Source organism: Anguilla anguilla, chromosome 18 (genome assembly GCF_013347855.1).
Source record: "Anguilla anguilla isolate fAngAng1 chromosome 18, fAngAng1.pri, whole genome shotgun sequence".
Lineage (NCBI taxonomy): Eukaryota > Metazoa > Chordata > Actinopteri > Anguilliformes > Anguillidae > Anguilla > Anguilla anguilla.
Window position 1 is genome coordinate 20,059,673 of NC_049218.1, and position 27,890 is coordinate 20,087,562.

The 27,890-nt window shown below is 41.0% G+C and overlaps 3 protein-coding genes across 9 annotated transcripts in view; 2 read left to right on the forward strand and 1 right to left on the reverse strand.

Moving 5' to 3' along the window:
* rgs7a (regulator of G protein signaling 7a) overlaps positions 1–15,561 on the forward strand; it is a 59,990-nt gene extending 44,429 nt beyond the window's left edge. For 3 of the 6 annotated variants that reach the window (XR_004763238.1, XR_004763240.1, XR_004763239.1), the window contains exons 5-18: positions 425–531; positions 1,361–1,412; positions 5,516–5,580; positions 5,837–5,913; positions 6,324–6,405; positions 7,922–7,996; positions 8,738–8,836; positions 9,031–9,092; positions 9,642–9,752; positions 10,315–10,440; positions 10,952–11,138; positions 11,344–11,433; positions 12,759–13,998; positions 15,248–15,561. Coding sequence is in view for 3 of the 6 variants with exons in the window: in XM_035399513.1 (XP_035255404.1) it covers positions 425–531; positions 1,361–1,412; positions 5,516–5,580; positions 5,837–5,913; positions 6,324–6,405; positions 7,922–7,996; positions 8,738–8,836; positions 9,031–9,092; positions 9,642–9,752; positions 10,315–10,440; positions 10,952–11,138; positions 11,344–11,433; positions 12,759–12,812; positions 13,962–13,982 (1,208 nt within the window). In the remaining 3 variants the exon portion in view is untranslated. The remainder of the gene's footprint in view (positions 1–424; positions 532–1,360; positions 1,413–5,515; positions 5,581–5,836; positions 5,914–6,323; positions 6,406–7,921; positions 7,997–8,737; positions 8,837–9,030; positions 9,093–9,641; positions 9,753–10,314; positions 10,441–10,951; positions 11,139–11,343; positions 11,434–12,758; positions 13,999–15,247) is intronic. The other 3 variants (XM_035399513.1, XM_035399515.1, XM_035399514.1) reach the window with 3 other exon arrangements.
* A 2,824-nt stretch (positions 15,562–18,385) lies between these two features.
* grem2a (gremlin 2, DAN family BMP antagonist a) lies at positions 18,386–25,463 on the forward strand. Of its 2 annotated transcripts, none has more exons than XM_035401054.1 (2): positions 18,386–18,775; positions 24,558–25,463. In XM_035401054.1, the coding sequence occupies exon 2, from the start codon at positions 24,559–24,561 to the stop codon at positions 25,063–25,065; it is 507 nt and encodes a 168-aa protein (XP_035256945.1). In that variant the 5' UTR covers positions 18,386–18,775; position 24,558; the 3' UTR covers positions 25,066–25,463. The 2 variants fall into 2 exon arrangements, with proteins under 2 accessions (XP_035256945.1, XP_035256944.1); XM_035401053.1 differs by having other exon boundaries at positions 18,389–18,704.
* Positions 25,464–26,774: 1,311 nt separating this feature from the next.
* The window catches only part of LOC118218421 (formin), a 48,400-nt gene continuing 47,284 nt past the window's right edge, over positions 26,775–27,890 (reverse strand). The window contains exons 17-18 of the mRNA XM_035401052.1: positions 27,706–27,787; positions 26,775–27,406 (exon numbers count right to left, since the gene is read on the reverse strand). Coding sequence (XP_035256943.1) covers positions 27,380–27,406; positions 27,706–27,787 — 109 coding nt within the window. The 3' untranslated portion in view covers positions 26,775–27,379. The remainder of the gene's footprint in view (positions 27,407–27,705; positions 27,788–27,890) is intronic.

The window sequence follows — 27,890 nt, forward strand, 5'->3', positions numbered from 1 at the left end:
CCATGCACAAAATAAAGTATTCAGTGTTAATTCAACTCTGACATAACGTTTGGTCCCAATGGAACACCCTTTCTACCAGTGGGGTGGGGGATGATGAGATTTTTTTGTCACCATTTGCGCCCTCACCCAGAATGATGGCACACCAGGTAACCGCTCCTGCTATCTATAAAATTAATACAATTTAAAAACTTACAACTGCTCAGATGTTTTGTTTTGGGAACTGAAATTCTTAGGCTGCACTTTTTGGTACAAGCAGAAATGTGAGAGAGATGCAAATGAGACAAAAAAAAGTGTGACATTTACGGCAACCTGCTGTTCTTCTGATGCTCTCTCCAGTCTCGTGTATGCATCAAAAAATCACCCCGTGATAAAGATATAACTGTAACTGCACAGCTGATATAACTGCAATGTGACTCTGTTGCAGTGGAGGCTCTCCATCTCGGCACATTAATGGCTGCGCATGGCTACTTCTTCCCCATCTCAGACCATGTCCTCACACTAAAGGACGATGGAACGTTCTACAGGTTCCAGGTAAGGACAGGAGTGAGGTGTATCGATCACTTGGCCTCTGTTTCTGACAGATTTTTATTTTTTTTATTTCTCAGCCATATTGGCTTCCTTAAGTTTCATTGGCACAACTCTGGTCCTCATGTTGACAATGCCAATACCAGACTCCAAAGGCAATCAAAAGTGTAGAATCAAGACTAGGCACTGAACTATTCCAGCACTAAGGAAGCAAATGAATCATGCCTGTCAAATCAGAAACACATTTGAGCCCATTTGCCCCAAATATTATGGTGCCCTAAAATGAAGGGACTATGTATAAGTGCCGTAATTTATCCATAGTGAAACCAAAATGTACAACAATATCCTTTAATAAAAGCTTAGAATCTGCGCTTTAATCACACATGGGCTGTTTAATTAAAAATCTAAAATTGTGGAGTACACAGCCAAATCAATATATGTCTTTGTCCCAGACATTATTGAGCCACCTGTAAATAATGACCATATTGTGAATTTTCATTATAATCTCTATACCATAACTCTGGACACTGACTCTAAATGGGTATCCATACATATTTATGGAGCTTGGCAATAGCAGATACTTCAAACAGACCGCAATTCACATGTCAAGCAAGATGCATAGAGACACATTTGTGCTTCTATATATTATCGGATTATTTCTATTAAATTATTAAATGTCGTTATATATGTTGGGGAAACGGAGTAATACAGTAATACATTACTGAGTAATGACTAGATCTTGGATTTTAATCAGTCTAGTCATTAGACATTAAAGCTTGCGATTGCTATTTCACTGCAGCATTCTGCTGTTTTCTCCACTCTGTCTGTCCTGCAGACTCCCTACTTCTGGCCCTCTAACTGCTGGGAACCAGAGAACACAGATTATGGTGAGTAGAAGTGCTTTCTGCTGTCGTGGTGATTTTTATATTGCTGCCTGCCACACAGCTGTGTCTATTGCTGAAGGATTTCAGGATTTGATATTTGCTAAAAACGATGTGTAACCTCCCTAATTCTGATACATCAGACACAGTGTTCATACTTATATTCTTACCTCTGCAGGATCCCCTTTATGGATATTGTTTTTAGAATTGATATTAAACTGAGCACTAGGGTAAGCTGTCTCATTGCACACTGAGCTCTGTAGGTGGGAGGGATTTATATATATATATATTGTTCTCTGTGTGTTCTAATGTGCACGGTTAAATCTAAACGACCATAACCACAAACTAAATTATCTAAATCTGTTATTTCTGAATTACTACACTTTTGTAAAAATGACTGCATATTCTTCACTAATGTGAAAGCTTGCTAAAAACCTCTCAATTTGGTGCTGCTGGGTGGTTCATCCCATTTAGGCATTTCTCTAATAGCTGGTTGGGCCCCATGGACTATAGACAGTGCATGCTATGGCTAGTAGCCCTGCAGGGCAATGCATCATTTGCAGCAGTGTTTTCCACAGTGAGAGAGGGCACACTTATAATCTAATATAATTGTCTTGTTAATATTAAAGTTGAATTTTCTGCAATAAATGATAGCTCAGACAAGACAGGATTGAACAAAAAAAACCTGTAAATTTTCATGAACACTGCCTACTGGCTACTTTCATCACATAAAACAATGAGCAAAGTCAACCCGAAGAAAATATATCCCAAAGCCTTTAGGGCAGGAGGACCCTCAAGCAGTCCTCGCCATGGCACTTTCTTAGCTGTAGTCCCTTCTCTATCTCTTAACTTCTCTGCTTTCTGAATGAATGAATGAATGAATAAATGAATGAATCTTCCTTTATAAAATTCACAGTCTGGGAATTTAAAAACAAAAAGTTAATGTGTTCTCAGAAAGATTTGGGTTTGGAATGGGAAGGGCCAGTTGAAGAAAAAAACAATGTTCCTACGAGATCTTGCCCCACAAGACAGGCCTAACAAAGGCAAGGCATGCTGAGCCATGACCTTCCATGTTTACAGGCAGATTGCTTTGGACTTCTCGTGCCAGACATTTATAACAGGCCTGACAAAGGCAATGGGCAACACTTGAGCTGATTGCTGATCAGCCTCAGGTGAGCATGCCTGTGTGTGAGGCTGCTGCTGCCCAAGTTCCTGTCATCCTCCCTGGCTGTGGGAGGGAACAGGCACAGCTGACAGCCATCAAATAGAAGAATCCTCTTAGGTACACTTTCTTAAGTGTACTCTGAAGTAGCAACCTTTATTTGAATATGCCATGACATTTTATTACCAACAATCCAGAAGTGTAGGTTGACAGATACTTTAGCTCAGGGGTGTCTAATCTTATCCAAGAAGGGCTGGTGTGGGTGCAGGTTTTTGTTTTATCCCAGCACTATGTCACCTGATTCTGCTTATCAAGGTCTTGATTGAAAACCACGATTGGTTAATTAGTTTAATAATTAATTAGATGCCTTAGTGCTTCGCTAAAACAAAAAATCTTCAGCCAGGTTAGCACTACCTTTTTGGATAAAATTGGACACCCTTATTTTAGCACAAGTAAAAAATGTCCTGTTTAAAAATGTGAAAAATTATGTACAATTTAAATTGAGGAAAGAACAAGAATAATTAGCACATGCATTTTTCAAATTTGCATTCTTTCCTAAAATATGTCTTGTAAGCAACAATTGACAAATAAATATCTAAGCTGACATCTACAGAGATATAACACTGGCTGTTCCTATTACACGGAGATGTGACTGTTGATTAAGTACAGCAATAGATTAACTTTCATTGTGTCCTCACAGATAAGGCTTCAGCATAATTGTTCTCACCACTGTGAAAGATTAACAGATACAACCACAGCGAGTGAAAATGTGTTGCCGCCATGTATGCAGATACTGAATCATTCTAATTTTATACGATTTGTGAATATTTATGAAGAGGTGAGACCAAGGAAAATTCCGTTGCAATTAATCTTCTATCCAAAAGCAAGCTTCTTTGTGGATATTTATAAATTGTGACATAGCATTGGAAATTCTTGTTACCATGGGAAATGAAGTACTGTAGACAGGACAGAAAGAATGAATGGTCGCATCATGTGATATGTAATATGAAGAACAAGTGCTTAAATAATAGGTACAGTAATCTTATATGAGGAAATCTTATATGCTAGAGGAAGGTTATGAAGGTTAAATCCTAAAGGGCATTCTGCACCTTAACATTATTGCCATTTTGGAATCTAATTAAAGGATATTATACTTTTAACAGTAGAGAGGCAACTAAATTAACAAACTTGTTTTATTTTGCTTGGTTGCTTGAAGAGAATTGTCCTTCAGAATGTTAATATGTTCAATATTTATTTTGTATTATTAGCATGTCATTCTTTATATTGTGAGTTGTGTATATTTTCTTTGTTAAGTGATTTTTCCTAGTGCCTCTTGTATTTACTGTCTTTTTATAGGAAGTCATTTGTTGCTAATGCAATGCACTGTGTCCTGAAACCAAGTAAGACACTTGGGAGGACAGTGAACGGTCAAATCAATGAACTAGAGGTTGTGGGAAACCGTGAGGCCCTGAGCCGGAATGGCTGGGGAGTTTCAGCCATGGCCAGTCAGTGAGCGCTGTACACACAGAGGCACAGGCTGAGACGTGGCAAATAAGAGCTGAAAATGCTGGAAGAAGTTAACCCAAAAATAACGACTGCGTTCTGATAATTAGTTTGGCTTTTCCATGTGGGGACTGCCTGGAAAAGGCTCTGGTTGTGCCATTTGACCCAGCTGAATGAGTGAGTGTGAAAGGCGTGTGATTGACAGGACAGAGTCCAGCCTCATGTCCACAACAGCATCCTGCCGGGGAAACACAGCTCTGCTGCTGCGAATGTCTCACATGTTCTGAGAACAGAGATTTCTCTCTCTCCACAACTGCTGACTGAACTCAGTGTTTAAAAGATTTGATCTTTTATCAAATGCAATGCAATATTTTTACTCATTTATGCGTATTACAAGTGCCCAAATAGTCAAAAACAGGGCAGAGCATTGGATTTACAAACTTTAAGTTGATTGAGTGATTATGTGGAAAAGGTACTTCGAACTTTGCCCTGGGCAGAACGAAACAAAAAATACTAAAACCAGGCGAGAAAGATATTTTTAAACAGCACTGCAGGAACATTCCTCAGGCTACTCATTTCCACCACAAATGACATCTCAGATAAATGTTTCTGATAAGCCATATCAAATCCAACTGTCAGGGAACAGTCTGGTGAGCTCGGCTGAAAGTAAAATTAATATGCACAGTGTCTGCCAGAACACTGTGTTATTGTCACTGAGCCCAAGCAGCCTCTAAGAGGTTTTGATTATATAATAAATAAAGACATAATTAAATAAGCACTAAGCTCATACACACACCTGCACATGGTAATTTCCTGTTCTGTTGAATACACAGGACAAGCTAGGCTATAGGGCATGCTTAGCCATGGTCTTGCATGACGTTTCAGGTTTACAGACAAATTACTATAGATCTGTTGTGGCAGACATTTATTGCAAGTGCAGTTGTAAAGATATAGCAATGTTGTGTGTTAGCTGAAAGTTGAAGGAGAATAAGATTTAGTTCTGGTGCAGTTACCCAAGGTCTTTTATTCAGCTTTGTTCCCCCACATATCTCAGCTGTAAAAAATAAAAAAAAACCCTTCCTTTAATATGTTCATTTTACGTCTTAATATGAACTTCTCCGAACAATAACTTGCAGTGAGTGCAAAAATCAAGTTAATGGACCCTCTGAGTTGACTTTGGATTTACAGGAATGGTGTTTCCAAAATGTAATCCCTGCTCAGTGTCATACCTGCCTCAGCTTGATTAATCCTCTTAATTTAAGCGGGTTAAGTTATGTCCTAGTCCAGGTTTTTATCTGTATCAGACTCCTTTATTGCCATTACCAGAAACCCTGCTCTCTGCACTGTGATGTTGATCCCCTTTCCACCTGCTCCAGGGGCCTCCTACCTCAGAGCTGTTGTCCTCCTCCTCTCTCCCTTTTAACACTCCTTTCCTGCTTTTCAGCTGTTTACCTCTGCAAAAGAACCATGCAAAACAAAGCTCGTCTGGAACTGGCCGACTATGAAGCTGTAAGAATCCCCTGCGCTCCTGGGCTAAACTCTGTCTGTGCTGACTCCTGAGCTAAACTCTGTCTTAACTACACTCCTGGGCTAAACTCTGCTGTTTCTGCTGATTGCATGCATCATCTCCAAAGCACCCCTTTAATTTTTTGTCAGACACATTTTAAAATAGGTTAATTCAGTATAAGATTTATCTGTACAGCAGGTGAAGTAGATTTAGTCAGAGGGAGGTTATCTGACGGCTCACCCCTGATTTATGTTTCAGGAGAGCTTGGCAAGATTACAAAGGGCATTCGCTCGCAAATGGGAATTCATATTTATGCAAGCAGAAGCACAAGCAAAGTAAGTGGTCTCATTTGAACAGCGTCTGGATAGTGTCTGTCAGTGTGCAGTCGTCATAATGTCTGTGTTAGTGTACAGTCCTGATAGTGTCTATGTCAGTGTGCAGTCCTCATAATGTTTGTGTTAGTGTTCAGTCCCAATAGTGTCTGTGTTAATGTCTGTGTTATTGTCACTCTTGATAGTGTTTTAGTGAGTGAATCCTTCATGTCCTTTACTTCCTCATTATAATTTTTACACACTGTATTCTGAATATTTAATTGGTTTAATGTCCTACAGGCATCACAAACTGAATAGGGGGAGAGATTATACATTTCTGACTATATGAATATTGCTTTACTGTTCCATTAAAGAGTACATTATCAACTGCATAAAATGCTAATGGTAAATGTCAATTTTATCATCTTTTTCAGAGTTGATAAAAAAAGAGATAAGATTGAGAGGAAAATACTTGACAGTCAAGAAAGAGCTTTTTGGGATGTGCACAGACCAGTGGTAAGTGATTCCATTAAACCATGAAATGATCTTAGGGTAAGTAAGCAGTGCTGTACTGTACATATCTGCAGGAGGATTCAATCAATGCACTAGAAGCTCTGCTGGACCATTTTAGTAATTCTAATTTTCTCTAATTCTCTCATTCTTGGTTTGATATATGACAGAGGCCAAATACACTAAAATGGTACATGCTAAACGCACACTTCCAATGAAAGGATGTCATATGTAGTACTGTGTCCCATGGGTTGAATTTCTGTTTAAAACTACCCTGTCATTTTTTAGGTATTTTGCTTTCTGTCCTTGGAAGTAAGCTTGAGCATGTGAACTGTTTAATCCTGTTGGAGCAGAACATTACACGCTTTCTGCAAGGACCTCATAACTTCTTCAAATCACAGGGGACATCTTGAGATTTGCATGTGTGGACTGATAGCTTCCTCTCTGTATTGGAGCCCCATCAGTGAGTATGGTGGAGAATGCGCAGGCTAGCATAGAGCTCTGCTTACTACCATTTGAATCCAACATCTGAGAAGAGATCCATGGCTGCTGCTCATTACAGGATGACAGCTCAACACTCTTATTAGACGATCCTGCCATGGTACTCTAATAAGAGTGACGCTGCTGCGCTTCAAATGTGGTTTCCATCTCTGGTGAAGTAGAGTGTAGTTTCAAAGAGCTGCTAATTGTTTCATACACTGATCTCACATTACTTCATACACTGATCTAGCTTACGTACATGCATTGGTTTTGAAGTCTTAAGGCTTGTGTTGTAGTCTTGTGGGGGGTTTTATTACCCTTGGCATTGGTGTGGTCATGTAGGTAGATACAGTATGTATACTACCTGCGCTAACCCTTTAACGATCAGTATAATAGAGGCACAGCTACCAGGGGAGACACTGGTAAAAATACAGGAAGGAAATAAATCCCTAATAGACACTGTACTGTACCTAATGCACTCGGGCACGTCATTCATGACCATGCCTAAAAGAACAGGCCCTGCTTACTGTCCATTTCACAGGTGCCATAAATATGGGCAGCTGCAGTGAACTCTGTATAAAAGAGTTTTCTCTGTGTGGCTGTGTCTGAGAGCCTGAAGGGGTTAACAGCTTTCTCAGCCTCAAATAAGGGGCAATATCCTCGCAGGAAGTGAGCACATGCATAAATTCCATATTGATTGTCCTACAAAGATGTACAGGTCATTTAGACACCAGAGCGCTGCATGCATTTAGCCTCCTATAACCTCCAAATGAGATGAAGGGCCTTTATAAAGGGTTAAATACAGTTAGGAAATGCAAGTACAAAGACACCAAACCATGTCCGAAGTAAGATATGTTGTAAAATTGTTGCTGCAGAGTTTATATTCACAGCAACCTTGAACAGACTTGCAGTAAAGTTTCAATTATGTTTAGTCTGTTGCATTACCCTTTTGAGGTGGAGTGCTTCTGGCTATTTCCATCAGTAGTACCTGCATGGTGCCACAGTGTTCAGCGCTGGAGAGGTCTGTCTGCTTGTCTTTCAGCCCGGGTGTGTAAACACCACTGAAGTGGACATAAAGAAGTCCTCCAGAATGAAAAATCCACACAAAACCCGGAAGGTACGTGATCCCCAGCCTGGTTCCTCCTGTGGGATACAAGCCACCTATGAACAAATACATCACACTGTCAGTTATATTTACTCTAAAACACGGTTTGGAAAGATCATACACATTATTATTATTATTATTATTATTATTATTATTATTATTATTATTATAGTATAACAGTACTAATATTTAGTACTTTTATATTTTGACCAGACTTTAACAATGAATAAATAGACTTTAATAAATAATGGTAACCATTTCCTTTCACAGATAATATTTGTGCTATTATGTGTTACATTTTGTTTAATGATTGGGTTATCATACATATCTGAAAAGTATGCCTCTTTGTGTCCTGCCACCATGATCCACATACATTTGAAATGAGTCCTTCCTTTATGTCTTCCTTCCTTAGTAATACTTTTGCATCAACTTTCTCATCACCCTCTAAATTTCTTGTTCAAAGCAAAGCATTGTGGGACTTGTAGTCATATATAGCCAAAATTGCTTCCGTAGTGGATACATTGTAGTATGCTTCACCAAAAAAGGCTAAAGAGGACAGATCACATGTCCCACTTTGTTTATTAAACAATTTGGACTTTCCCTGTAATGGCACCCAGGTAGCCTCTTCAGGGTCACAAGGAGACGAAAGGACTAAGAGGGGAGGAAGGGTGGATTTTTAGTTTTCAAAAGCAGTCAGAGGAATGGTGGCTGTAGACAGGATGGTGGAGTTTACTTCCTGTGATGATATTGCAGTCGGTGTATGGGCTGCAGAATGACATCCGTAGCCATAGCCCCACCCAAATCCCCACCCCCGAGGCTCGGCAGCCAACGGAAGAGGAGTTACAGGGTCAGGTGGGTAAAACGCACAGCTTCTATAGGCTCACCAGATACTCACCTCCTGTACGTCCTCTCTGCTTCTTAAACATGGGAGGTTCTATTTGGTGACAGATGAAAACAGAAAACTACCTGCCAGCTGTTACCTGTTTGACCATAAATCAAAATTTGTGAAAATTAAAAAGGTAATAACTTCACCGTCTCAATTTCAGATCAAATTTTGGCAAGCGCAATTAGACAGGCATCGTTTGAAAATGTCCAAAGTTGCAGAAAGGTAAGTTTAATTACTAGTTTTAAAAACAAACATTGGGACACACATTGTCTCCAGATACACAATAATTTGAGCTCAGACGATATGGCAACATTGATTTAGCATGTGTTCTGGCTGTTCATTCTAAACTTAAATTTTATAGTCATATTCATACTGTAAATATGTACTAGCATTAGCATCTCAACCTACTCAATGAGAACACAAGAAAATAAGTTAAACTCGCCATAATCTGAAAGCTTGGACCTCCACCATTCATTTTACTGTAATGGCAGAGGTAGTATTTTTCTATCTGAGACTGGGCCATCATAGTACATCCAAAATGTTTGAATTAAACCCTGTACTTAGTTCTCAGTACCTAGTGATGTATACCGTTGGTGTCTTTTTGTATGGTCTGAATGATATGTCATATATTCTGCTTACCCCATTGTGTACAGCGAAGCACATTTAAACTCTGTGATTCTCTGTGCTGCCTGTTTAGGCCAAGCTTTCTTATTTACTGGGGTACACCAGCAGTCACCAGCATGTTGTCCCTGTTGTTTCCCCTCTCTGCAGTTTACTGGGGTACACAGAACAGTACGTTGAGTACGACCACTTTCTCACGCCACCAGATCCCTCCAATCCCTGGATCTCTGATGACACCACTGTGTGGGAGCTGGAGGCCAGGTTTGTCCCCGCAATGATTGCAGAGTACAACAAGATCATCAACTCCTACACTGCTTTCATCCTCCCTACTTCCTAACTACAGGGGTTCTGGTTGGTAATAGAAGTTTACAACACAGACCATCAATTGTCTATACTTGAGTATGGCACTTTGTCACACCCATTAGTGAATATTCATGAGATACAGCATGCTGTGTTGTGGCAATGGGCCCCACAATCTGGTATTGAGCTGACATCACATGTTTTGGAGAGGAGTGTGTGGTTCTTTGTGCTCTCCTGATTTGGCATGGATAGAGGGGCCCACAGCAGTGAGATGGGCTTACCAAATGCTAATGGGGCTGGTTTTTGAATTGGGAGAAAACATTGGTAAAGCAGAAACGTGTGTGTGTGTGTGTGTGTGTGTGTGTGTATGCTTGTATTCATGTGTGTGTGTGTGTGGTTTTGTGTGTATATATTTGTGTGATGTATTTGTGTGTATATATATATATGAATTTGTGTGTATCTGTTTTCAATGTTTGTGTGTGTTTCTGTGATTGTTTGTGTGTGTTTGTGTGTTTCTCTGCAGTAAGGAGCCCAGTCAGCAGAGGGTGAAGAGGTGGGCTTTCGGGATCAACGAGGTGCTGAAAGACCAAATAGGCAGAGAGCAGTTCCTCAAGTTCTTGGAGTCTGAGTTCAGCTCGGAAAACTTAAGGTAGACCACTGTTATCAAAGTAAGAGACTTTGTGAGACTGTGATACGTCTGTGTGTATTGGCTTTGAGGTAGGCTCTTATGGAGGTGGCAACCCTTAAAGTACAGTCCAGGGGCACAGGGCAGAGAAAGAACCCAATGACTCAGCTTGGTACATGGCTCAGACTTTTACTGCCAAACATGAATGGCTCTTCAGCACCACCTCCTGGTGGCAATATTTTGCATCTCTATTTGAAGATAATTTTCACTGGATGAACTGGAAGATTAATCTTTGTAATCTACTAATGAACCCCATTTATTTTTTAATAAAACTGTACCAGAGTTAATAACATCCAGGCTTCACCACGTTAGCTCCACACTGATTTTGTAAAGTTTGATGTTATGAATTGATTTATTGTATGCATTTTTCACAAACTAAATGTATGAGCTGCTGACCACTCTGCACACACACGTACACACACACACACACACACACACACACCCTGTGTTTGTTTATGATCACCACTGTGTCCAGGTTCTGGTTGGCGGTCCAGGGGCTGAAGAAAAGGCCGATCCGGGAGGTTCCCACCCGGGTCCAGGAGATCTGGCAGGAGTTCCTGGCTCCCGGGGCTCCCAGTGCCATTAATGTGGACTCAAAGAGCTATGACAAAACCACTCAGAATGTGAAGGACCCTGGGCGCTATGCATTTGAGGATGCTCAGGTAGCTGGAAGGACTACATTACCCAACTGTTCTTTCTTCTCTGGATGACTGCGTATGGTGATGTATTGGTGTGAGCGGAGATAAGGTGACTGCGTAGGGTGGTGTATTTGAATGAGCGGTGATATGGTGACTGCGCATGGTGTTGTATCGACCTTGTGCTGTGGTATGGTGACTGTGAGCTCTCATGTAATTCTCTCCTTCACAGGAGCACATCTACAAACTGATGAAGAGCGATTCGTACAGTCGCTTCATCCGATCAAGTGCCTACCAGGAGCTGCTACAGGCCAAGAAGAAGGTAAGTCAAGACTTCAAATTACCACCCTGCAGGGCCCGGGTTCAAAAAGCAGCTGGAGTGGGAGTACTGACCTGGGATCAGCACACTTGCTCTTATCCTGTATTTGATGAGGTTAGAATATAGGCAGGGGAAACTGATCCTAGATCAGCAAATTAGAGCTATCCCTATATGAGTCAAGCAGGGACAGTGGCTCTCAAATGTAGTTTGCAGCTACATTTGCACAAATGAGATGTGTTTCATCATACTCAGCCTTTTTGAACTTGAGAAACTTGTTACCTTCATATACTGATAAAAGTATACGAAACTACACTTCATAGCAGTAGTAGCATCATTTGTGTGCTCCCAATAAGTAAATAATGCCCTTTCAAAAGTGAAGCATCACAACACAGTTTTCTTTTTGTTGTTGAGAAAAAGGCTTCTAAAGTTAACAGTCTGTTTTCAATGCTTTCACTGGAGTAAACTCTAAACATGGAGCAGCAGCTATTGATATAAAATCCGTTCCTTCAGTTGTCAGTTTTCTGGATCTTCAAGTGGCGGCTCTGAAAATGGCGGGCAGTTCACCATCACTGCCACTTTCTCAGGAAGCGACTTTTATCATTTAACATTCTAAACGTCCGTTTAGATTATGAATTTAGCATAACGACTCGGGGATATGAAAAGACACACATTTAGCAAGAGAAATCAACTTCATTCCCAAAAGATCCCTAGTGGGACATGCCCGACAGCTCCTCAGTGTTTGCCATTATCTCATTTTTAGCAGTTGTGAGAGGTGGCATATTATCATGCAGCATGTCACGTATCAGACCACGCTCTGTCCATCCACCTCAGCTCATCTGCTGGAGCTCCATACTGTGTTTAATCAGAGCTCTGATGCACAAAATACATGTAGAGACAAGCTGAGTTATTGTAAGTAACGTTTTTTTAAAAATCTCATTATATATTGCTGTGTGACAGTAACCTGTTTATTTCTCTGATTAAACCACAAACCTCTGAAAACGACTGAAAATGCTTTTATGCAGTCGCCACAAATGCACCTTGACTTGCCTCCACATGTATAAATCTAGCTTCACCACCCCATTCCTCTATCTCCCCATTACAGTACTGTTTTGACATAGTCTCACTGTCTAATTTTACATATTTCCTTAAGCTTTAGTAGTTTATGTTGAGCAGCAAACACGGTTTACTTCTTCTTTCTGATGCTGTTTCCATCTCTGCTCTCGTTCAAGCCTCTCCACCCCTTCACCCCACCCCAGTTCTTCACTTCTTTTCAGCTGTCTTCTTTTCTCGCTTTTTTCTGTTCTTTTTATTTCTTGTGTTTGTATAAGTTGGGAAACATTCAGGATCGCAGAACTTCATTTGAGAAATTCACTCGTAGCGTGGTAAGTGGACGAGCCCTGTCTTGTCTGCTGATCTGAGATCAGTCTGTGAAAGTAGCCGGTACTGTGGTAAGTGGATGCAGCCCTGTCTGGTCCGCTGATCTCAGATCAGTCCGAGGTGGTAATCCCAGGCCCATCCTGTTCTCTTCCAGGTCCCACCTAACGCTTCTTCTTCCCGCCTCACCTGTGTTTCTGTGTCACCTTGCCTCCGCTTTGCTGATCTTACTGTGCTACACCTCTTTCCTCTCAACCTTCCAGCCTACAGTTATGCAGAATTGTTACATTTTTTCCACAATAAATTTATTAAGCAGACAATCAGTTTGTGTCTTATGTAATTAAGTAAGTGCATATAGTATCTTCTGAATGACCCTAGCCTTAATCCTTTCTTTACCTCAGCATACTTGAATCTATGCTTTCTTAGCATAGTATAGTATAGTATATAATTATCATAGATTAATGTTGTGTGATGTATTTAGTGTGCCTATTATTTTTCATTCAATACAGGGAATGCATTTTTTATATTATGGATACACACATACTTGGAAACATTTATACAAAATATGAATTTGATTTTTTATTTTTATTATGAAAGTTAAAATCTTTTAAGAATTCAATTAGAACAGCACAGAATTCATTTTGGTTGTTATTTTTTTTTTGTTATATGACTTATTCCATTGTTAATAAAATCCAAAATTAAATTAAATCTGCCCATACTTTGAATAGTTTTAAGAGACAATTGAAGATTTGGTTCTCAGTAAAATATCAGGGAAACTTCTATTTTAGAAAAGCTTGTATTGTTGTGTATGTGTTGAATTTGTGTTGGTTTTATAATGTGTAATGAGTAGCCTGTACATGCCACACCCTTTTCCTGCCTGCCTTCTAGCCAAGTCTTCAGGACCGCAATGGAAATAAGTAATGTGACTACATTGCGATATTCTGATAGATAAAGTGCCATATGCATTTCTGTGCATTGTATTTTAATTTATCAAATAATCTCAGCAAATTAATCAGTACCAGGCAAAGAACCAACAAAACGGGAAGGGGTTTGGTAAATTTAACTGCATGATGGCCAGTGGTAGTTTTGCATGGATCCCATTTTGGTCACAAGAGCCAAAATGTCCTCCCTTATGTGCACTTTCTCCTTGTCCACAGAAAAGTAAGAACTTGTTTTGAAGGATTTTACTTCCAGGTAAAGATCATGATGATGATGAAGGATTGTTATGTTGTCCCTTCCCGGTGCATGTTCTCCACTGTGTGTCATCCTCATGTTTCCTTCCTGCAAAAATAAAAACATTGTGAAATAAACCTCACTTACCACATAAAACAGCAAGCAGGATTCAGCTCATAATTCAACAGACTTCTGCACTAAATATGCCTCTGCATCAATAACATGCAAATAGAACATCTAGGCTGATTATTCAGAATGCTAATGTGGGAAGTTAATACAGAAATATATCCACTTGAATTTATTCAGGTATTATTTTTGTGTCTGGTTTTTATTACTGCTAGAGTAATAAAAAGTGAGCGAATGAGAATTTATTGTTAAGTCATAAAATTTAAAAAGTGTCAAAAGATATTAGTTTATGAGTCCTGTTGGCTGTCCAAGAATCTCCGTAAGTACATTTGTCATAAAATCACAATATTGAACATGATCACAATTTTCAGTTCAATGTGTTCTTTTAATTTTTAATTAAGATATTCTCTCATTTTTCACATTGGCTCATTATCTCTGTCAGGGGTATGCAGCCCTGTTTCTGGAGTGGCAGACATCTTTCTGGGTTCCACCAGCGTAATTGGCTCAGAAATTAGCATTAGCAACACAAGTGGCCATGTGCCAGAGGTACAGAATTCAGACTCAATATTCAGGTTTTACAGTCAATCAAACTGTGCGGTCAAGCTTGGCTGGAACACAAGCCAGACACATCTCTGGTACTCCCGGGCATGGACTACTGACCCATCGTCAAAGTCGTTAGAAATGCAGGTACAGCCAAAATGTGTGCCTTGTATGGTTTAGTACTCAGGAAGTGAGCCAGGTCAAACATTCATTCATATCATTACTGCAATAATGCTACATAAACAATGATATGCTGTAGTATTCTGTCCATACAATGCATTTAAAATGAAGAGGTAATTACTGGTTTGTAGTACGGTGTATGTTAAATGGAAAGGAGCAGGACTGAAATTTACAGTAGACACTCCCATTTCTCCTATCTCACAGACCCAATCCCAGACTTAGTTACATGCAGCACATCAGGGGCCCAAACACACAACCCACTGATTTAAAAGAGAAAGCCTTTTGTACAAAGGTGCATATGTTTAATAAACAGGAGAATACGTGTATCATCCATTACTATTAGTAATTTCTGAAGAAAAGATTCTGTATTTGTAAGTTTTCAGTTGTTTAATGTTTTTGTTCTTTGTTCTCCTCCCTCTTTTAGGGGAAATCGCTGACTTCAAAGAGGTTCAGCAGTCTAGTGCAGACCTGCTGAAATGCAGTCACGCTATAGCTCGGGAAACGGACGCTGCCATTTAAAAAAAGTATTTTACAGAACATTTTCATAGTCTATTCTTCACCCAGAAGGAAGATCAGATGTTGCATGTCTGAAGAACCAAGTTTTGATTATTTTTCTTTCATTGTTTGGAAAGGCATGTTTAACTCATGGATAAAGGGACATTAAACATACTAATGCCTTCAAAGAAGGTAATTGTCCCAATCATTTCCTGACATATCAAACGGGGGGGATGGGGGGGGGGGGGAGAGAGAAATAAGCCGCAGAGAAGCTTGTGCATATACCCACACTGGATTAGTACTAATCTGCCGCTATAGAACACAGGCTGAATATATTATTAAAATGAATTTGCCTATATTAATAATTACGATACTACACTTTATTTGTGTTGATTTATTGCACTATAGAAGTTTGCACAAGTCACATCGCACTCATGAAACTGCTGTTGGAAAATCGAGAAGAAAAGCTGCGCCTGTCTTATGTTTTCTGCAGTTCTTTGTTACAGTTCTTTGCATTTATTTTTATACCATATTTAAGGACCTTTTAATGTAATCAAATGTATTAAAGCTGACTCATTATCTGATTACACAGGTGTGTTTGTATGGTTGATGACTTCAGAGGTGAGACCTGGGGGATGCTGAGAGATGGGGGAGGGGACAGAGACAGTATGTAAATATGGCACCAATAAACTTTCAGAGAACACAACAAGCCCTTACTCCATTCGCCCACAGCTCAGAACGGAAGGCAAAGTGCTCAGTGTTCAAGAGGGACCACATGTTCTCTTTCTCAGACCATCAGGGTGGATTCAACATTGAGCAGTTTACTGTGTAAAATATCATTCAGAGAGAAGCTGTCTACCATGGTCATTTAAACAGCATATATAAATAGGAGGGGAAGTCTCTGTGGGTCTCAGTATAGCAATCGTACAGCAGCACATATTGCCTCACACATATAAGGCTGATCTTAAGGGACCTCAATAGTGGTTCCCTTTATAAATTACAGGTTTATCTCATCCGACTGTGTAGGCAGCTTTCAGTCTGTGTAATAGATGATGACAGCATCTTTTTAATACTATCCTTCATGTTATTGCATAAACATGCTTACTGCATTCCCAGCTTTAGCCACTAGATGGTGTAGGTCAGGTCTTCCAAGAAGACAAGCCATACTTGGGAAGATGGGATGTACAGAGGTTCACTTTTATTAAGTGACTTCCTATAATTATATTTTAAAATATAATTGCCAATCCAAAAAAACAAACTTTTTTAGCTGATGATGATTACCATGCCATTTTAATTGCATGTGGAATAACTGTCCTGCCAATTTTTGAAAGCCTGATCACTCATCATCAAATATTTCACTGAATGGAAAACAGAGGGTTGTGTGGTCACTTCGTCCTGATATACCAGTTATAATATGAAGTCTGGTTTTAAATACAGAATACATCATTATTATTTGCATAAAATACACCTTTATCCAGCGTGAATTACGCAGCTAATATTTGACATGCTGTCAATTTGCACCATTTATTTAGTGTTTTACTAAATGGATTCATGCAACCTCTTGAGTTCCAAATGCAGCTCCTGATAGACAGGAACTTGAACAATAAAAAAGTATTTTTTTTAATCAGCTGAGTGAAATGGGGGAATGCATGAAATCATGCGATTTATTGAGGGAATGGAAAATATCAATCTAAGAGAAACAAGGAAAGTTGGAAAACTTTCAGATTCAAACAAACCTGGGTACTTGGCCACCATCTTTTTCCACACTAACAAGTTTGGTCTTCCACAACAAAACAGGAATAACGCTGGATCAGTACTGAATATCTATTTAAATCTTTGATTACTTTCCCTACCAAATGTTTACTCAAACATGGGATATTGTGGATTCTTTATCATATAACTCCTTCTTCAAAGAGTGAGTGTTTAATGGGGAAAGAACCTAAAATCTTTTTAAAAAACTTTACACGTTTCAGAGCTCACAACCGCAAGGATACCTGTTAAACATGATTCCTAAGAAAAGATTGTTTGTATTATTCAAATAGATGAAACAATGTAATATTTTCAGTCTCAAGACAAGAAAAATTGTAACTAAAAGTTTATACTCCTTATTTTATGCATAGTAGATCCATTCAGCCTTTTAACATTGAGCATAATGCAATCTGTTGGAGAGGACATTTACTCACATCAGCACTGACAGTCTGATGCAGTTATATATAACAATACAGAACGCAGGCTTTGTTCCTAAGGAGGACCTGCTTCAGACTGTGAAGCTAATTCAGTGGGTACTGCCTGTGCATGAATTTGTGTAGAAGAAAATAAAAACTTAATTATGAATGATGCTACTATAACTGCTCTTCTACCACTCAACATAGCTATAAATGAATGCTTCTGTGCAACCAGGAATAAAAATCTTTATGAATAATCAATCAATTCATTCATCAATAAATCAATTCTTATCTAGTGGTTTGCAGAAAATAACCCAAAGATTTCATACTTAGAGATTTGAAAATGACCCTTTTCAGCATTTTCAGCATTACAAATTAAAATGCAGATGTCATCTTTTTCAGGAAAACAGCTGATGAACAGAGCCCTCAGTCACTGGTTATGGTTTGGGATTCCCTGGTTTGCGGCTTGGTGAATTTATAGCCCAAGTGATGCTGCGATACACAAGGCACTTAACCAAGACAGTCTCAGTCTGCAAAATATAAGCCACATGAAAGTGTCTGATTATGTTAAACAATTAAACTGCAGTCTGTGTGACTAAGCCACAAAACCCCCTACATTTAATTGGCTAAGGTGATGTACTCTTCTCACTTTGATTCCCAAAGCCATCACCGCACAGGAGAACCTAGTTCTGAGCTGACCTACCTCGTAAAATAGAACTTAGATAAAAGACAGACAGAGACATCCTGCCACAGCAGCGAAAAAGGGAAAAGAATATTGGGGAATCGGGGGGAATCTGCTGGGGAAAATGGCAACCCTGACGTGTCAGAGGGTGGAGTGAGAAACAGATCAGTGGGAGTAGAGAGGGAGAGAGAGAGAGACAGAGAGGGAGAGAGAGAGAGAGACAAAAAGTAGGAGAGAGAGAGATAGTCAAAGTCAGAGAGAGAAAGCTTGGAGGAGACGCACAGCGTGATTTGTTCCAGCGCGGGGAGCCAATAGAAAGCCTGGTCTGTGATAACATCCACATGCCGGTGGGAGAGAGGAGCTGGAGGTGAAGCCGTGGAGTCACCCCGATCACCCCGAACCACCGCTCTCTCCTCCCTGCTGCTCACATGGGATTCACCGCTGCTCCTCTCCCTGGACCACACGCTCCGGACGCCTACCCCTGACCCCGCTGGAGTACCCCCTCCGCACCGCACGCTGTCCCGGGACACCTCAGAGAGGTAAAGCACACAGAAAGGCACTGAGCGCCGGGACAGAGGATCCATCTGCTGGTACCTATTAACCACTTTGAGTGAGCACTGCTTTCCTACACTACATTTATCTTCCTGCTTTATTATTACAACAGAAGATATTTCATATACACATACAGTATATGTGTGCAAATGGAAAATGTGAGTTCATGTGTGAAAAATATTTACAACGTGTGCACTGTATTTAACAATTATCTGGTAAACTGCTGTGAATATATGACTGTAGGAGTCTAATTATTACAGAAAGCATATTGACTGTGTCATGTTTTGAAGCAAAACTTCATTGGGTTATTACATTAATACTGGACATATTTTATGATTCAGCTGAAAGAGTTCTCATGTTGAAACCTCAGTTCGGTTATGAAGAGTTTCAAGCCTTTTTTTACTGTGGAAAGTCGTGGGGAATAAAATGTTGTTCAGATGAAGAGTAGATGGGCTGTAGAAATGTTCCTCTGCATGCCAACATGAAACAAGCTAGTGGGAATGAGTCTACAGCATGCGCCAGGGTGTGTGTGTGTGTTCGTGTTCGTGTGTGTGTGTGCGCATACGTGTGTGTGTGTGTGTGTGTGTGTGTGTGCACGTGTGTGTGTGTGTACACGTGCGTCTGTGTGCAGTCCGTATGCTTGAGGAAAAAATGATTTATGTGATAGAAAGTGTATCTGGCAACTTTAAATAAAATAAATAACTTTCAGAGCTGGGAATTAGGTCAGTGACTGTGCTGACACTGACATTATACCACTCCTGTGGCCTTAAAAATATGGCTGATGTTTAAGAATGTTTACATTTCCAAATCCCAGCAGCATGTTGGTCTCATGCCTCTGTGAACAGCTGTGGGTGTGCAGGGTGAGCGCACCTGTGCAGCGGTAGGAATAGGATTCCTGAACTAAACCCATTATCACACTCAACCCAAACCCTACAGGTGAGATAATTATCACACTCAACCCAAACCCTACAGGTGAGATAATTATCACACTCAACCCAAACCCTACAGGTGAGATAATTATCACACCTACCCAAACCCTACAGGTGAGATAATTATCAAACCCTACTCAAACCCTAAAGGTGAGATCATTATCAAACCCTACTCAAACCCTAAAGGTGAGATAGTTATCACACCTGACCCAAACCCTACAGGTAAGATCATTATCACACCTGACCCAAACCCTACAGGTAAGATCATTATCACACCTGACCCAAACTCTACAGGTGAGATAATTATCACACTTGACCCAAACTCTACAGGTGAGATAATTATCACACTTGACCTAGACCCTACAGGTGAGATAATTATCACTCCTGACCCAAACTCTACAGGTGAGATAATTATCACACCCGTCCCAGACCCTACAGTATATAGGTCAGAAAAAACATTTTACTGCCTGTAATTCTGTTTTTTATTATGTACAGTGCAGTGAGCTAGGAAAAACACTAAAAACCTTATAACAGTTCAGCAATAGCAACAATGAACTCCAACAAGACATATTTAAAAACAAGATGAGATTTTCATGTGTAAGGCTTATTGGCAATGAAGACTGAAACCCATTCCCCTTCCTCTCATTTCCTCCTCTTTATCCATACTAGTACTGCCCTCTGCAGGCCGTGCTTGTCCCTGCATGAACCTGCAGGTTGATAATCTGCTTCTGTGGATATTCTCACTGAGAGACACAGACAGGCAGGGAGCTGTGAAACATGGTGCTGTATTAGAGCAGCTTCTGCAGTGTATTTTTGCCATCAAGTGCACATTGTGTCCTGACTGGCCATCTGCATAATGAGTCAGGGAGGAGACAACCGGTCCCTGGCCCAGAAGAACAACACTGGTTTAATACTGTGTCCTGACTGGCCAGCATCACTCAAACTACCAGACTACCACTAAGGACAAGGACCACCACACTGCTGATGACCTCATGTGCACAGATGAGGAGAGTTGTGGGGTGTTGGCATTAAGAAAGCGCAGTTTTATTTATTTTATTCTCTTATTTATTTTAATCTCTTTTAAAAGGGGGCCAGGACAAGACAAGACTGCATAAGTGAACAGAAATAGACAAGACAATATTAAAAATGACAAGACAACAAGAGTGGTATAGAAGTTAATGACACAGACTGCCTGTCCCGCCATCCTGTCAGGAAAGAGAGGCAGAGGGAAGAGTTTGGCAAGAGACATCCTGGGGAGGATGGGAGCCAGTGTATGATCACCCCTGCTCAGACCCTACCACCCTGGCCTAGCACACAGTGTCTGAAAAGTACAGGAGCATACCAAACTGATAGAACGGGGGGAGCTGGAGCTCAGGATTTATTGCATACCACATGTTGAAAACTTGTGGCGGTTCAGGGGTTCTGTTTTGAGATGTGGGGGGTAGACCAGCGGGTGGACTTTCCCTCAGCTGGTGGGAATTATGAGGGGGGATTGCGGCTACAAGCCAACATGGAAGCATCACATAGCGCTCCTCACTGTACCTACATACAGCCATCTCTTTATGTGCACTTTGAAATTCAGTAAAGCCACAGTATGTGAGCTGACAGAGACACAGCAATGTCTAACACAGACAAAATATAAAAATATTACTATAGCATGCTATAAAATGGTAGTACAACATTTTAAATGCGTGATGTTGATACACAGAAAAACTCTAAATGACCTCTAACAGAGTGTATGCCAGTCTAACAGAGACCACAAGGAAATTTAGAGTTTAAAGTATTTTGTCAGGCACTGAACATATTGATTTTAGTTCTGATTGTGTTCTCTGCACACTAATGTTATTGTGCGACGGTAGGCTCAGTGTTGAGTTGCCTTGCTGGTCTTGCCGGAGGATGAGGAGCGTAGATCCCGAGCAGTGATAAATCTGCCACGGCGGCGACGGCTCGGGGTCAGCGGCGGAGGGCTGTTTGTAAATCATTAATGTCGGCTCTCAGGGCACAAATACAAACCGCCTCACCGAAGGCTTCCCGCACTGCCTGTCACAACCACCTGTGTGGGAACCAAGGGGTCCACGGCTGTGAGAGAGATCACCGGAGACACAGGGAGCCTGGCTGGCAGGTCTAACCCAGATAAGATAATGCTATATTAGGTGGCAGTACATTATTTTTCATCAATTACAGACCCAGGTCTGTCATATCAGTGTAAGCGGGTCATTACTAATCAAACTTTCAGCGGGTGACACTGCTGTAATGTGAAACTGAGCAGCACCTCAGTCCTTCCATGACTCACAATGGAGACTCTCTATCATACTTTGGGCAAATAACGGGGCCTCTCCTGCCCCCCTCTCCCCCCCTTCCCTCACCCAGGACATGAAATTCATGCCTGTAGAGAAATGACTCGTAAATGGCTGGAAACGGCAGTGACGGTTTACAGGAAGCTCATCAGCCAGGAAGCCATTCATCTGTTTAAAGTGTGGCGGTGCCCCCGTCCCGCCCGCGTGATGATGGAGCTGAGGAGAGAAAGCTGTCCGCATGAGCGGGGCTAGCAGTTACATCACAGCTTCAGGGGGGTGGGGGGGTCAGGGGTGGTGGTTACACTTCAAAGGGACTGAGAGGCTGATAAGGGTAGCGGAATGTTGTGTGCTGATGACAAACTGGGGTAGCTGACCGCTGTCATCCCCCCCCCCCCCCCCTCCACAACATAACCTTTTAACAACACATGCAGGAAATAGAGAATTACTACTTGTTTTTAGTTTTGCATTTTATATGGTAGTTCACTGATGTAGCATTAACTGATGATAGAAGTGGTGTCCCGTTTGGGAAGCACACAAGCGTTGAATTTAACCTGAGACATTTTGCTAGAGAAGAAGCTCTCAGGTTGGAGGTTTCCTAAACATGGCTGCACTGTGCATTGTTACGCACTCCCTCTTGGTCTGATACAGACTCCCTCCAAGTCAGATACGGACTACCCCCAGGTCTTCAGTAGGACAGGGGCGAGATGTAAAAGTCCATTTGATGCAACTCAGGATAGTCTGTATTGTCGGCAAATTAAGGGATGGGCTGTTCTTCTCATTCGTTTCTTATGTCCTTACTTTATGTGAGTTTCCTTAAAAACATGTTGGCAGAGAACAAAATATAAATCCCATGTGCACAAATCTCACCAGAAGAAAAAACACATTTTCTTGCCTTTTTCATCTCCGAACGAACAGGTGCAGAAAATGTTTCGTGGACACTGTTGAAGGGCGGAATTAAAAAAGGTCAGCTGGAACTGTGATGCTCTTTTGAACCTAGAATTAAGCTAATATTTAGATTTTGCATACTTTATATAAGCCAGCGGCAACAGTGTTTATATTTCCGCACACCTCATCTGTTGTAAAGATGTCAGCTGGTCTGACGGACAACGCCACACAACCACAAATCTGAATGATGAGTCATCGTTCCCTCAGAGCCTGCTGAAGAGAATAAATAAATCTACCCGTTATTGTCCCTGTTAAAGTCTATTTTAAAATGTAAAACTATACAAGGCTATTTGTCTCTGCTCTCTGGGTCTTATTCATTTAGATGAAACAGTAGAAGAAGAGAGAGAATGAGAGAAGAGAAAAAGGGAGAAAAAGAGCGAAAGAGTAAAACATACTTGCTGTTTCTGAGTTCAGTATTTAAACTTCAGGTCACACTGAGGATAAAAGTCAAGTCTGAAGAAAAGTTCTCAAAAATCCCTCTAATAATCTTCAGATGTTTTTACTCACTTTGTTTACATATCTATAGCATGCTTCATACCTCGAGTAAGCAGAACCATAATTAATTTGCTTGGAGTCAAGAGCAATAAAAATTTTCCTTCCTTTTTCTCCTTTGAAGCTCCTCCTTTGATTTAATGGTCATGTTTATTTTGGAAAATTTATATAACTGACAAAAAGCAAATAGATGTAATGACTCAATTAAGGATATTTTGATGGATGAAGTCATAGATGATGGACTCATTTCCTCATTTTCTAAGAAAGAAAATAGACTGCTTCCTCAGCTGAATGTTCCAAATTTAATTGTCATCACTCTGGCTATCAAATTGTCAGCTCCTTTTTTATGTGCACTTTATCATTACCACACATTCAGAAAGGACTGCACTTCAGATACATACTGTACAGGGTTATTAAGATCATAGTTTTCTTCTTCTTCATCTTCATCTCGTCTTCATCTTCTTCTTCTTCTTCTTCATGGTAATAACAGAAATAAAGTTCCCAAAGGTCCAAAAGGTATAAGATATAATATTAGTAAGCAAAACTGGGGGGTTGTGTGTAATTGTGTGATAGGACAGAAAGCATCACTAGAGTGTTCATTGTGTTGGATAATGGTGATTGTGAACTGGGGGGGCTGGGTAGGACGGTGATTGTGGAATTTCAATCACGAACTGATGGGAGGGGAGGAGGGGGGATTGCAATTGTCTCTTGGGCTCTATCCAGTGACACGGCCCCTAAAAAAACTTTCCCATTTTCCACTCTTATGTCTGGTCTGAGTGTAAGAACAAGGGCAATGCATGATTGGTTCTCTTAACCAAGGTCTCAGCAGGCTTCCCCTATCTATTGGTGTACCATGCACGGCTATAATTTCATACCTCCATTATGTTTTACCGAACATGCTAATGCTAGCTCTCTTAAAAGTCTCTTGATCAGTCCTGAAGGTCAAAGGTTCTTTTCCCTCTTTTGCAGAAACAGGAGTACCACATTTCACTGTACAGTTCACATGGAGAAAACACAAAATACTTTGGTTTCTTGTGTGTGTGTGTGTGTATACTGCATAATATTCTGGTATGTGTTGCAAAAAACTCATTGGTCTCATCTCATGGGGGATGCATGTTAAAGGTGAAGTCCTTTATTAAACGTGAATAAAGACATTGGCCTGTCTCCTCTCCTAAAGGATGTTCTGGAAGCTGGCTTTGTCCGCCCTGCTGGCGGGAGTTTTCTGCGCGGCGGCGGAGTCCAGGAAGAGCCGGCCGCAGAGCGCCTTTCCCTCCCCCTACAAGATCCACAGCAACACGTCGGAGCGGCGCGGGGGGGCGCGCCGGCAGGACGTGCTGGCCTCCAGCCAGGAGGCCCTGGTGGTGACCGAGAGGAAGTACCTGCGGAGCGACTGGTGCAAGACGCAGCCGCTGAGGCAGACGGTGAGCGAGGAGGGCTGCCGCAGCCGCACCGTCATCAACCGCTTCTGCTACGGCCAGTGCAACTCCTTCTACATCCCGCGCCACGTGCGCAAGGAGCAGGAGTCCTTCCAGTCCTGCGCCTTCTGCCGGCCGAACCGGCTCACCACGCTCACCGTGCAGCTGGACTGCCCCGACCTGCAGCCCGGCTTCCGGCACCGCAAGATCCAGCGCGTCAAGCAGTGCCGGTGCATGTCGGTCGCCGTGGGCGACCCCAGCAAGCGCTAAGACTGCCCCTATCGAAGCTCGTCTGCTTCTTTATATGGCTTCTTCCAGGAGAAACCTTTGTGAAAAGGTAGATGCAGGGAGTCTGGGTAATCTTCTCAATTCACCAGAACAAGAGAGCAAAAACTATATCCACAAATTTGGACACGCACACACACACACACACACACACATACTTTCCTGACAAACACCTCAACTCAACTCAAGCGGCACAGCATGGCTCTTGTTCTTCATGGCGCTCGTCTTGTGTGGGTGTTCTGAGGGGCATGGATGCTGAACGGACATCCCAGACTGACGGCGCACTGCCTAGCGACTCTGACAGAGATAAGCGACGTGTGTAACAAAGACAGTCTACCTCTGCGACTGCCATCCTCTGGATCCAGGAGCTTACTGTAAAATAACACAGATATCAAAGCACGTCCGGCAAGAAACAAAGGAAACTATTTTATATGCATTCTATACTATGGTACTATAGGTATATATAAAGAGAGAGATGAAGGATTATATATTAAATATATTTCATGTAAAACCTCTGTTTCTGCTTGTTATTCTTGCAGCGATGGCGTGCTCGGTAGCGTGGCTGTGTTGTGCTGAGTGAAAAGACAGGGACGGGGTTTTCACTGTCCTGTTGGAGTCATAAGAGTGTTCTGGCCTTGAACACCCCAGCAGCTGTGTGCAGAAGGCACAGCTGTCACATGACACTTTCACACAACTCTCATTGGGCACATTCCATCTGTTGTTTTAACCATATAAATCACACATCCTCCACCCCCCCAAAAAAAAAAACAGTCAATAAAATAAATAGCATTGTAAACATAAGATTCGTCATATACTGTATTAACACATGCAGATAAGCTTTACTGAATATATCCACGGTGGTTATTTCAGAAGTCACACTGGGCAGAAAAATATAGGTATATATAATGATTAAAAAATCAAAGATTTTTATGTAATACAGAATTAATATAAATAACAAGCTTAGAAATGTCAATATTTTGTGCGAGCCTACAGTTATCAATAAAATGCATTTAATTCACACTTATGTGCAATATAAAACAGAAGAAATTGTGCTTTGAAAATTGCGTTTGATATATTGGGTTTTAACCAGAGAATGCAACAGTGAGGCTTCAAAAAACCCAACAATGAGCTATCAGGAGCCATCAACCACTAATTTCAACCAATTACTGTGGACAGAAATATCTTTAGATTGGTTAAATCCAGGTAGTGATTGACAGTACATAATATCCCTAACCATTTCAGAGTTCATGAAATGTTATTTTCCCATCACCATCAATTTCCCTGAACACATTGGGGTTCAGTACTGTTTTGAAACCCCCAGCACACTGCCCATTTCATTTATAGCCGAGAACACTATAGCTATTACTGCATAGTTTATGTAGTGTAATGATCAGGTACTTAGCATCAATCAGCTTCAATTCTGTCCAACAGAGCTGATTGCTTAATAACAGCACTGTGGTAGTCATGGCAATTACTGTATAACAGAACTGTGAAACAGTAGTCATGGTAATGCTGACAGCACTGTGGTACAGCAGTCATGGTAATGATGTCATCAGTCTGGTACAGTAGTCATGGTGATGGGAGTACCATGGCAGTGCAGTCATGGCAATGATGGCAGCATTGTGGTACACTAGTCATGGCAATGATATCAGCGCTGGTTCAGAGTGAACAGACTAGAACACTGACAATGCCAGTGAGGTGTAACAGGTGGGTTTTAATGGATACCTTTAGACATTATATTGACCAACCTACATCCACTGTACAATCAATGTACAATCAATGTAAAAATGCTAAACATGACACGTACACATCTTACTATGAGGGACTGGTTTGGGGGGGTCAACATCAGGCTTGATGTACAGACAGATAAGGTCCCAGAGTTGAACCACGAACACAGAGGATAAGGTCATGGTACAGGTAATGTCATGGTGCCATTTTTTTACATTTCTAAAGAATGTTTAATTCAGAAGAAATGTGTGGTGTTTTTGAAAAGCTATAGCTAAACTGGCATGCCCTGATCATGCCCAAACGGTTTTTTTTAAATACAGATTTTACATCTGACTTGAAATGTGTGTTATTATAGTTATTGACTTTACTATGGATTGATATTTGGAGGATGATATATTAACTATTTTCAGCCCCTTTACACATGTAAAATGAAAGATCCGTGTCAGAAGCATAATGAGAATGAAAGATTAGTGTCAGAAGCAGAATGGGAATGTTCTTGATTGTCTTGATGTCACATCTTTCCCTCCTACACATTCCATCTATAAGCCTTAAAATGTGAAAATCCAGCTGTTCATATCTTCGGACCCAGCTTGGCTTTCTGCAAAGAAAACAGAGCTTTATGATAACAGCGTTGATATTTGTGTATCTCAAGAGTGCATTTGGTTTATTTTACACACATACTGTGTTCCAGGTCTTTGCGCATGCTTACTTCATGCTTATCAGCCAAAATCAGATGATCACAAAGAATATTATACATCTCATAATTTGACCTGTAAATACAGTGAGGGGGAGGGGATATGATCCTCCCAATCAGCTTTATGTCACAGTAAGCTGTGGAACTTTGTGTGTGTAAAATGCGGGTGTTTTCCATGAATAAAAGTAAGATAAGACACTTGCCATTCCAGAGGCCTGTTTGGGTTTGACACTGTAGGAGGGCTTCTCTCTGGCCTGTCTGAAAGACTCCTCAGCAGCTTTCAGCCTGAAACAGAGCCGCCATTTTACTGCTCCGTCCACTCTCCTCAGATTTGTGTTTTAGCGATTGCCTGTTATTCAGGTATTTGTTTTAGTTGAAAAGACTCTCT

What these genes read in the sequence shown, in the direction of transcription:
- grem2a (XM_035401054.1), top strand. Translation starts at nt 24,559, where the DNA reads ATGTTCTGGAAGCTGGCTTTGTCCGCCCTGCTGGCGGGAGTTTTCTGC.